Below are 12,344 nucleotides of genomic sequence, written 5' to 3' on the forward strand. Positions count from 1 at the left end.
CTGATCTTATCTGGGTTCCAAACACTTCCAGGTTGAAAGTGTTTTGTAAGTAAAGTTTCTAGAGCCTTCTTGTAGGACTGCAAGACTATATTACAGGTCCCCAGGCTCACTGAGTTCTAGCTATGAGAGTGTCACTCAGACCCTGGTAAACAACATCTTCCCCCTGAGGATTCAGTGCTGCTACTGTGCCTGCTGCCAGGGTACCCCACTTCCAGGGCACCCCACTGCCAGGGTATCCCACTGCCAGGGCACCCCAATGCCAGGGTACCCCACTGCCAGGGCACCCCACTGCCAAGGCACCCCACTGCCAGGGTATCCCACTGCCAGGGCACCCCAATGCCAGGGTACCCCACTGCCAGGGCACCCCACTGCCAGGGTACCCCACTGCCAGGGCACCCCACTTGGTTAGAGGTTTCTTCTTCCTCCTAAGTGTTAAACTTGTGAAATCCCAAATAAAGTCCATGTGGCGAAGCCCTGGGAAGCACTCAGAGCTGATGACATACAAGGCTCAGATGAAGAGGATTTGAAAGCCCTGTAGGTGTCCCTTGGAATGATGTGGTGAGAAGGGCAGTGTAGCCGTCTGGACTAGTGATAAATAAATGAGTGAAATAAAATTAGTAACAGGAATGCTCTCAGAAGCCAACATTGAGAGCAGGGGCAGGACGACTGATGTCCTTGGAACCCTTTCATTGTCACTGCCCATGGGGAAAAATTAGATCATGAATGTTGAAAGACTGAACTGGGTTCTCATGCTGAAATTTCTCCATATGCATTCATCTCTAAGACCTGATCTAATTATGCCATTTTGCCTGTGTTCCATTGACTATAGGATAATTTTTAAAAATCGGTAACAAGACCTCTAACAACCTGCTGGATCTGGAGTCTACATTTCTTCCCAGTGTTGTTCTGAGCCCCTATCCCTGCTGTACTGTGCTGTTGAGCCATGACCCCACCCGCACTCCACCCTTTCGGCTCCTTAGCCACACTTCTCCTTTCTGCCCACGCTCGTCACTCAGTTACCCTCTCAGCCTGAAGATGTCCCATCTCCCATCGTTCTGACCTAGTCCATTTCCCATCTGTAATTCAGCTTGAATCCCACTTCTTCAGTTGGGGCCTTTGCAGATAAATAGAATCAGTTAGGCCCCTGTTGTGTGGCATGAATGCTGGTGCCATTGAAGTGGTTTTGACTGTCACAGTAGATGAAGCCATACAGGATGGCTGAGCTTTTTGAGGACAAAGGTGTGTCTTTTATGTTCCCCATTACTGCACCAGTCCTATAGAGGTGTTCCCTAAGTCTCATGGACAGTTGATTGAACCAGAATCCACAGTCTAGTCTGTAGGCCTGTGCCATTCATTGGGGACTTTTGGAAGTTCAAAGATGTTGAACAGCCTCAAAGCTGGAGTACTTGGATAATTTGGGGCAGTGAATCTGGAGGGTTTGCTTCTAAGGAAGGGAAATTGAGAGCTGCCCTGAGTGTCAAATCCAAGTGTGCGAGGCATTTAAGTTCCGTGACAGCTGATTCTATCTCTTGCAGAATATCAAGAACATATATACCTGTGTGCTCCTGTGTCCACATGCACATGTCCTCTGAGCGGCTGTCCAAGGGAACTGTGTGTTTCTGTAGTCTCTCATTGGTTGCTTTATTTTCACTGGTACAGTATGGATTCTGGAAGAAAGACCTAACCCTGAAATAATTTAAGTCAGTGGTGTGGTGACTTTGGCTTAGCAAGTCCACATAACAGAGCAGATTTAAAATAAGAAGAGGTGACCAAACATTTCTGGGACTTTGACAGTCTAATGAGTGTTGTAGAGATTTTTAAGGCTGTTTCTTCTGAAGGAAATCATGTACTAGCCTTTTATTATAGAGTAGAAACTCACCAGACAAAGATGGGAACTGCTTCCTGATGGCATCACAGACTTAAATCTGTACGGTGCTAAAGACCTTTGATGAAAATGAAGATTCCAGCGCCCATGTGGGACGGGTCCCAGCCACCTGTAATTCCAGCTCCAGGGGATCTGCCACCCTCGTCTGGCCTCCTCCAGTACTGCATGCAGGTGCATAAACCCACATAAGACAGTCTCATACATACACATATTCTTAATTAAAAAAAAAATCTTGTAAAAACAAAAAGAAAAGCAACTAGTAAAGATGGCCCCTGAGCTTTGTCTTTTTAGCTCTTCCTTCCCCTGTAGCCCACAGTCCTTGTACTAACTCAGTTCTATGGTGTTGGTGGCTGTCTTTTGATCAGACACTAAGCTCTAACCCAGACTTAATTGGAAAAGTTTGACTTTGTGTATAAGGATGGAAGCTGCTCCACTCAAACTTGCTACTTTGATGGCTGGGGTGAGACCTCAGGTCATCATGCCCGGCCTGCATACACTTTCCTGCACTCTTTCTCCAGCCCCAACCGCTAATAATTTTATTATGGGTTAGAAATAAACTGTTTTCCATTGGTGGTGTGTGTGTGTGCATGTATGTATTTGTATAATATATACCTTTATGCACATGAAGTTTCTCTCCTGTATTGCCCCCCCCCCTCTCTCTCTCTCTCTCTCTCTTTCTCTCTCTCTCTGAGACTGAGTTTCTCTGTGTAGCACTGGCTGCCCTGGTAGACCAGGCTGCTCTGTAGACCAGGCTGGCCTCAGACTCCCAGAGATCCACTGCCCACCTGCTTTTGCCTCCTGAGTGTTGCATATAAAGTTTCTATTATTCATTTTCTCACTGTCCTGTGCCATGAAGAGACAGTGTGACCAAAGGAATGCTTATAAAAGGAAGCATTTAATTGGTGGCTTGCTTACAGTGTGAGGCTTAGTCCATTATCATGGCAGAGAGCATAGTACTGAGCATGACTGGAGCAGTAGCTGAGAGCCATATCCTGATTTGCTGGTAGAGGGATTTGTTGGGCTTGGTGTGGGCTTTTGTGACCTGGACACCTACCCCAGTGACACACTCAGTCCAATGAGGCCATACCTCCTAATCCGTCTCAAATAGTGTCATTCCCATTATATTTGAATAAGCATTCAACTATATGAGCTGATGGGGGCCATTCTTCAAATTGCCACACCCATCACTTCTTATAGCAAGAAGGTTTGACCCAGCCCTTTCAGATAGACGGATTTCAGTTTTATTTCTGCTTAGGTCACTCCTCCCTCTCTCTAAACAATGTCTCTAGTGCTCAATTTAAACACAGAGATTTATATTCAAGTTCACTGGGAATGGACATGCACGAGGGACCTCACAAATGCATCTGCTGAGCAAATAGAACATGGGAAGTCTTGGATGCTTCAACACCGACAGTTTCTCCAGCTATCTCTCTCAGACTTAGTGTCCTGCAGCTCCGCCACTAGCAGGTAGATCCTGGCGGAAGTCAGCTCTGTACAATGTCAGTCACCTTCCCTGTGCCCTAAGCACTTCCTTTCCCACAACTGTCACTTGAGGACATTGTATACATTCTGTTCAGTGTGTCTGTGGGGCAGCGAGTTTTGTCATCAGCTACATGGAGGTTCGGCTCTTTTTTAACTCCGGATGCAGATGTAAAATAGGGATTAAGCATTTCTTGGGGTGAATAAACAGAGGAACTAAGAGGCTTGGCTTACTGCTGGCCAGAGGAGGAGTTAAAGAATGTGGAAGCAAGGAGTTTGCATGTTCCCATGACGCCCTGTGGAAACGTGGTTCCGATGGGATTTGGATTGTGAGGCACTCTTCTCAAGGGAGCTTTCGTGTGTGACCAGAGCTAAGCTTTGAGCGCCTGCATGGCAACTGTAGCCACTAGATAGCCCCTGTGTGCCCGATACCGTGCTGAATGCTTTATGTATATGGAGAGTCTTAGCAACAGCCCCGATGGGGCAGTTACTTCCTGCTTGACAGACAAGGAAGTAGAGTTGCAGAAAGACAGAATCATACCTGTTGATGGGAGCTGGGGCAAACACCTTAAGGATTTTTTTTTTAACTTCCTTGTTAAAGGAAGCTGCCAAGCCACCCATCAGTGGGTGATTTTTTTTTTTTTTACTTCAACCTTCATAATTCGGTGGCTCATCACTGGATGCAGCTGGTGTGTGAACTGTAGACACTATCTTGAGATACCAGTGAATGTGCAGATGAAAATAAGAATTTGGGAAACAATGGAACATGACTGACTTTCCGTAAGCGAAGTCAGGTTAGCTGTTTTCACAGTTCCTAAAACATGTGACTATTTCTGCTGGGTACTAGGTCATTTGGGAGGGGGCGCCCATTTGGTGATGCTGAAATAAAACCACTGGCTTAATTCCCACGGACTTCTGCCCTCTCTTTATTCTCCTTCTACGTTGTGTCAATCAGGAAACATCACAGTGGACACACTTAGGCCCAGGAGGCTGATAGTCAGGGGTGTTTGCCTGAGCTCTCGGAAGAGCAGAGCTTAAATATCTCCATTCTAAGTTCAGTCACCCAGAGAACCTGTGGTCTCTCAGCTCTCCCTCCTGCTGTGAGTGGGAAAACCACACAAGTGCTTGTTGACAGGTGTGTGGAATGGCTGCTCCTCATTGTTAACTTGACTGGATCTAGAGTGGTTATAGAAACACATCTCTGGCTGTCTCTGTGAGGGTGTTCCCAGAAAGGATCCATCCTGAATGTGGGTGGCATCAATCCAAGGGCTGGTGTCTGGGCTCTGTGACCAGCTGCCTCACACTCCTGCTCCCTCACCATCCCCAGCATGGCTGACCATGTCCTCAAAATATGAAACAAAACGATCTTTAACTTTCATCTATCAAGTATTTTATCAAAGCAATGAGAAAAGAAACTAAAGCCGCTAGAGAGGGGAGGGCTCACTGTTTAAAGAGCGCCCACTGCTCTTACAGAGGACCTGAGTTTGCTTTTAGCATCCACGTGGGGGGCACATGACCGCCTGTAACTCCAGCTCCTGGGTTTCTGGTGTCCTCTACTGCCCTCCTCAGACACTGCATTCATATGCATAAAAATACACAAAGATAAATACATACGTGTATAATTTGACTAATTAAATAATTAAAATTAAATTAAATAGCGAATACAGAGTTTCCTCCTCTAATGGTTATTTTCCCTGTAGACAGTCCAGCAACTAACTTATTGCTATGCTGGTGGCTTAGGTCTTTTCACCAGGTCCTGTTCTCTAACTCAGACTTGCCTTAATTGGAGATATTTGGCTTCTGTGCTCCTTGAGGAATGGAAGCTAATTCACTCAAATTTTCCTTCCTCTTTGGGCTCCAGATAGAATTTATGCCTTATGTTGGCTGCTTCTGTTTCAACACTAGTGACATTCATTTGCGAAGAGGGAACCTCAGTTGAAAAAAAAATGTGCCCACCAGATTGGCCTGTGGGCAATTTTCTTAATTGTTGATTGATGTGGAAGAACCCAGCCCAGTGTGGCCCTAGAAAAAAAGTAGGAGGGAAAAACCAATAAACAACACTCTTTCATGGCCTCTGCATCAGTTCCTGCCTCTAGGTTCCTGTCCTGCTTGAGTTCTTACCTGGGTTTCCTTCAGTGGTGGAGTGTTATCTGGAGGTATAAGATGAAATAAGTTTTTTCCTCCCCATATTGCTTTTGATCATGGTGTTGGATCACAGCAATAGAAATCTAAGAAGTCCCAAGCCAGTTGTTTGCTGACTGTGTGTGTGTGTGTGCGTGTGTGTGTGTGTGTGTGTGTGTGTGTGTGTGTTCCACTCTGTTAGAAGGTCCCCATCCCCAGTCTGGGCTAAGTGACGCTGGGTGGTATTTAGTTACAGCACGGAGCACATCAGAATCAGGTGATCTTTCTGCACTTGGCCCCCAGACACAGGAGTGGACAGGCAGAGAATGCTGTCAGCCATCAAGCTAAGCCATTTATCCTCTTTCTGGCTCTTCTTAGGGAGCATAATTCAGATTGTTTTGCTTCAGACCAAGGTTTCATTGCACATGAATTATCAAAAACTCCCTGGGGGCGTACCTTTATGCCTTCACTCTTGTTTCCATATATGACACTGTCATACATGACACTTGGTTCATATAAATACATACCTAGCAGGATTAGGTCCCCTCCCCAAGAAGACCAATATTTCTCTAGGGGGGTCAGAGAGCAAAGGGCCTAGAAGCAGAGGCTATAGTCTTTGCTCTCACATTCAGCTCTCAGGAGCCGGGGCAGATTGTCTATCAATTCTAACCATCCTGATTCTTCTGTTTATAACGCCACCCTCCTTGACTTGGATTTGAAGCCAAGCTGAAATGATGCAAGGACTTGACGTGAGTTACCGTAGCATTAGACTCTGGGGGTAGCATTAGTGATGCCAGGAAGAGAATCCTTCAAATGCCAATGTTCTCTGACTGCACGTTTCTGCTTTGCTCTGAGGCTCACTGAAGTAGCAATTGTAATTGTGTGAGCTCATTCATCACTTGGAAAGTTAGTTTGGGTTTTTGTTTGTTTTGTTCTAATGTAATTCTCTGGATCTACCCCCTAGAGAATTAATTATTCAAATGTGGGACATTAATGTTAGTGCCCTTGTGTTTAAAAAAAAATCTGCAGATAGTTATTATCCTTCACTCAGCACTGAGAATCACTTCTCTCAGTTTTTGGAGTGAAAAGGGGCTAGATCTAAATCCAGTTATTGAATGTAAGGGAATGTTTAGCTTAAGTACGGAGACTGAAGACACCACAGTAATTGAAGTAGCAGACTTATTTTCCCAGTTGGTGTTGCTATCTAGAGTCCTACCAGGATCCTGCTTTCCATACAACAGTGCACATTAGTTTTCATCCTATTCATCAGAGGAGGATGGTGCTCAGGCCTGTGCAACAGCCCACTCAAGACAGTAGTAAGTCTTGGCCACTGAACTGCCTTAGAGAACCCAGACATGCATCAGGCCTTTTGGGCCACCAACCAGCTCCCAAATCATGACAAGGAGATTTATTATTAGTTATGAATGCTCGGCCTTAGCTTATGCTTGTTTCTGGCTAGCTCTTGTAACTTAACCTATTTCTCCTTATGTATGCTTTGCCTTGGGGCTTTTTACCTTTCTTTCCTTCTGTATGTCTTACTTTCCTGCTGTTTCTATGGCTGTCTGTCTGTCTGTCTGTCTGCTGCCTGGTTTCTAGCCCCAGGCATGTCCCTCTCTTTCTCCTTGTTCTCTTCTCCAGATTCCTCCTTCTATTTATTTTCTCTGCCTGCCAGCCCTGCATAACCCTCTTCAGCCTATCTATTGGCCATTCAGCTTTTTATTAGACCAGTTAGGTGCTTAGGCAGGCAAGGCGAAACAGCAACACATCTTTTCACAATTAAACAAATGCAGCATAAACAAATGTAACATACCTTTACACAGTTAAAGTAATGCAGCATAAACAAATGCAACCCACCTTTACACAGTTAAAGTAATGCAGCATAAACAGATGCAACCCACCTTTACACAGTTAAAGTAATACAGCATAAACAAATGTAACACACCTTTACACAGTTAAAGTAATACAGCATAAACAAATGCAACACACCTTTACACAGTTAAAGTAATACAGCATAAACAAATGCAACCCACCTTTACACAGTTAAAGTAATACAGCATAAACAAATGCAACCCACCTTTACACAGTTAAAGCAACATTCCACAACACAGACAGCTACCTCAGTGCCATGCTATCTAGTGATGTGTGTATGGAGTGCTCTTGATGACATTGTGTTTGCGTTTGCCTGTAACTTTTGGTTGAGAATGCTGGCAAAGGCTGCCTCTGTACACTTGAGGAGCTCTGTGCCCCTCAAAGTGGTTACTCAGACAACGCGACCACTCCCCAGGTTGCTGGTTCTCAAGTTGCTTGTGCATTGGATTAATCTGGAAACCTCCACACTGCCTGATTCTCATCCCTGGAGGTTGATGTAGACAGTCTAGGGTGTTACCTGGCTTGGGAATTAATAAGCTCCCATGTAGTTGTAATGTGCAGCCAGAGCACAGAGCACTGTTGTCATAGGCAGCCACTCTCTTGCTGCATGTTCAGCTGCCACCGGGGACAGAGGCAAGGAACAAAAGCCTAGACGACAACTTTATGCTGATCTTTAACATTTGATGTAGGCATCCCTAGTTAATATATGGGCTTTTCCCCAAATCACCTATTATTCAGTTATATTTCATTTGCTATTCATAATGGAGCTAAGCATTGCTAAAATACAGTAATGATGATTCTGTAGCTCTGTAATTAGGATACAGAGTAAACTTATCCTATGATAGTCGCTGTCATACATACAGCGAAGCTGTTAGTAGCAGGTTAGTAGTAGATCTGAGAAGAGTTCTCTCAAAGGTCTGAGAAACAAGGCAACTCGGAAGGCTGGAGATGATTCAGTGGTAAAACACTCGTCTAGCACACTCCAGGCTCTGGGTGCAGTCCCCCAGCTCCTCCAACACACACTCAATTCAGAACTGTCTCTAGCTCATAAAATGGATCAGAGGGTTCACTGCTTTGTGCAGGACTGAACTGTGATTCTCCACATCCACATGATGGCTCACAACCACCTCTTAACTCCAGTTCCAGGGGATGTGATGCTCTTTTCTGTCCTGTGCAGGCATCTGCACACATCTGGTACACACAAACTCAGGCAGACATACATACACACACATAAAAGAAGATAGGTTTTTTTAAAAATATATATTGTTATAGTTTTCCTACAGGACAGTTTACCTACACCATGGTTTTGGACCCTCTGTAGTAAAACGGTGGGTGGACTTTGGGGAGAGTTGCTGTTTGTTTTTTATAATTTTTAAAAATTATAACTGCACCATTTACCCCTTCTCTTTTCTCCCTCTAACCCTTACACGCCTCCCCCCACTCTCTCTCAAATTCATGATCTCTCCAATTATTGATATAGATATATATATAATATTTAACTAAATATATTTATATATGAATATATAAGAATATATTTATATATACACACACATGTATATTTTTTAATACACAAATACAACCTTCTCAGTCTATAATGTTTCCTGTAAGCATATAATCTCCGGGCTGGCCACTTGGTATTAGATAAGCAGTTGTGGGGCTTTTCTCTGGGGACGACCATTTCTCCTTTCCCTTGGAAGACTGCGTGGCTCTTTCTGGTACCATGAAAGCTGGTCCTCCAGGAGGTGGTGGCTTTCAGGTCAATTCCAGCTCAGGTCTGCCTAGTCTTGTACCTGCAGTGCATGATATCTTGAGCAATAAGGACTTAACCTCCCATCTCTAAGGGCAACCAAGGGCAATAGCCCATAATATTTTGAGACTCTCTTGGACAACACTGACCAACAACTCAAAGCGGGGATTCATGCTTGGGATTTTTGTTAGTCTATGGCCCTTGGAGGAAGCATTGTCAGCCTACATGGGAATATTTCACTTAAACTGTTGTATATGCATGCATGCATACACACACACACACACACACACAATCTTCCTACCTAAAATTACATATAATACATATGTAATTATATATATGTATATATATATATATATATGAATATGATATGCAGTTTTAGGCAGGGAGGTAACAGTATGCTCCTTATAACTTTTTCATACATTCTCACTGTATTTATCTCCCCATTTTGCTCCCTTTCCTCTTCAAGTCACCCATACCCTGCTACTCCCCTCTTTCGCTCTCCCCCTACCCATGGTTCCTTTTTTCTTTCCTGTTTTTTTCTACTCCAGGTTTTATACTCAAATTGTTTTAATTGAGAGGCAATGAGCTGAATATAAAAGGAGCCATTTTAAGTTGTATTTAGCACATTCATTCTGTCTAGATTTAGAGCGTTTGCGTTGCTCTGAGAGGACATTTCCTCTCCCACGTTTCAGTCACACCTGCTATCTTCCCGAGAGTCCCCGCTAGTTACTGTGGCACTGGTCTCTCCCTTTTCAGTTTCTACTTTGTTGTTGTTGTTGGTGGTGGTGGTGGTGGTGGCTGTGGCGGCGGTGGCGGCAGCGGTGGTGGTGGTGGTGGGAGTGTGTGTGTGTGTGTGTGTGTGTGTGCGCGTGCGCGTGCGTGCGCGCGCTGTTAATACTTTGTGCATATTTCAGAGGCCCTGCTTTACCTTAAGTCATGTGGGCAAGTTGGGGGGCGGTGTTTGCAAAGCTAGACTGCAAAGTTGGAGTATCATTAAACCACCCTTGAACGCGCTGTAAATTGCCAACCGGTTGTGTGCGCTAAGTATGATGCTGGGTGGATTTGTAGGAGCTTCAAGCGGAGAACCCACAGTGGATAAATGTAAGGGGCGGGCGGCACAGGGAGGCCAGCCTGCAGATACAGCTAGCCTGCATTCAGAACAGAGGAGAAAACGGCACACAGGTTGTTATTGGAGGGAGAATGGAGAGATTTATGGCGGCAGGTGGCACAGAGCTGGCACAAGTTAGGTGCCAAGTGTTTACTGGATTTGACTCTGAAGTTTGCCTAATAGGATATGAATATGCAGTGCCTTTCTAAAGCCACAGTAGATTGTAGCTGCCCGGTCCTCCATTCTCAGCCAGCTCTACTTTCCCTGCCCGCCCTTGTCACTTCTTCTGCGCTGACCAAGTGACTTAGGAGTTGTCCCATCTCTTTCAGCTGTGTTTAATGGGCACCACCTGACCTACTAGATAGGTTCCCGAAGCTTGGCCAATTGATTTTCATCTCAGTACTTAATTATATAGTGATCAGGGCAATATGTTTTAGATAAAACTGGGCTTCCCTGTAAGACACTTTCCATTTCTTAATCACTGAGAACATCCACTAGATGTGCTGGCTCCTACAGACTCAAAGTAATGTATCTGGAAGATTTTGCAATAATGATATGAAACTCACTTGAAAAAAAAATGACTGTGAACCCAGAAAGGAAGCCAATCAGAGACAGACTCACTATGGCAGGTCAAAGGTAAATGGATAGTGGTCAATGAAAAGGAGCTGGCAGTGGTCAATGAAGGAAAAGGGGATGGCAGTGGTCAATGAAAAGGTGTCGGAATCAGCACCCTGTCCACATATACATGTGGGGAATGGACAGTCTGGTCCATGAAAGCAGCAGGTACGGAACAGAATTGACACTCCTTCCTGTCAAAGCCATATGTTGCATACTTTAGTCATTGGGCCTTAGGATTCATGACAGCTCAACTATTGAAGTGTGAACATAGTCAGAGATATGTTAATGAGTAAGCATGTCTGTGTTCTGAAATAACAGGAGTTGTAGACACCAAAATTAGCCTTTGATAAAATGTTTCATGTTCTTTGAATACTAGTCGTTTGATCATCTCAGTTTAGAGTTTAAAGGCAATTTTAAACTCACAGGTCGTACATAAACAGGCACAGTGCCAGATGTGGCCTTAGCTGTACTTTGCTGATGCTTTTGTATGAGCAAGGGTGTGTGCGTGCATGCTGTCAGGACAGACGTTAGTGTGCGGCCGCGCAGGTTTTGATTGGGTCTGAGAAGAGGCTCAACTTCTGCATTTCTAACGTGGTTCTGGCTCACAGTGATGCTAAAGCCCTCGCACGAAGGAGAAAGGAGCCAAACAGAGAAACACAAGGGTCCCACAATGCTTTGGCACTTAGGAAATACACAGGTGATTTCCTGACCACTGGGTACTTGCGTTCTCTTCAGCAAGGAGAAAGCTACATGGGTAGAAAGATAAACTCACCCAGAAAAAGGACCGAACAGAGGTAGCAGGCAGTGAGTTCTCTGCATGTGGGCAGCAGGCTGAAGGCCACAGGAGTCACGGACCGAGCTGAGACCAGACCCCGTGGCTTCTCACCCTTCACTCTTCTCAGTTATTTCTCACTCTACTGTGCGCAACAGTTGTGGGCCTTATATAAGGCCTTATATAAGGTTTGTTGTGAGCAGACGTTTGGGTGCACTGCCCGGTGAGAATGTGGTGACAGAGAGAACTGGGTGGACTTAAAGGACAGAGGAGAAGTGAAACACTAGAGGGAAGGAGGAATATTGAGGAGGAGGGAAAGGGCTTTATCTCCTGCACCTGGTCCTAAGCGTCTTCTTCGGTACTATACCGTGCTGTGTTATATATAGTCTGCTGTACTGTCAATACACGGTAAGGAGGGCCTCGAGGCAGAGGAAATACGATTCTATGCATCTGTTTCTTTGTTAAGTTTAAAAATAAATGATGGGAGTGGACTGAGCTTTGCTTTCTTTTGGGTCATATTCTGATCCTGTCACCATAGCACTTTGCTCAGTGGTGAACTAGAGACAAACAAAGCAGCCGTCAGGATCTTGGTTTTTATAAAAGGACAGTGTATGCTAGGAGCAAAATATGGGCTTAAAAAATATAAAGGAGCACCCAAAGAAACCAACTGGTTACAGCACACAGCAGCTGCCTGGCTGTGAGCTGAGGCATGAGTTATGCTGACTCAGACACTTGCTTTAACCTT

At 44.8% G+C, this 12,344-nt stretch overlaps 1 protein-coding gene across 1 annotated transcript in view; it reads left to right on the forward strand.

Moving 5' to 3' along the window:
* Positions 1-1,962: 1,962 nt before the first annotated feature.
* Myo5b (myosin VB) overlaps positions 1,963-12,344 on the forward strand; it is a 182,930-nt gene continuing 172,548 nt past the window's right edge. Inside the window, exon 1 of the mRNA XM_038329582.1 lies at positions 1,963-2,056. Within this exon, the coding sequence (XP_038185510.1) occupies positions 1,973-2,056 (84 nt within the window). The 5' untranslated portion in view covers positions 1,963-1,972. The remainder of the gene's footprint in view (positions 2,057-12,344) is intronic.

The sequence above is a fragment of the Arvicola amphibius genome, chromosome 5, assembly GCF_903992535.2.
Source record: "Arvicola amphibius chromosome 5, mArvAmp1.2, whole genome shotgun sequence".
Lineage (NCBI taxonomy): Eukaryota > Metazoa > Chordata > Mammalia > Rodentia > Cricetidae > Arvicola > Arvicola amphibius.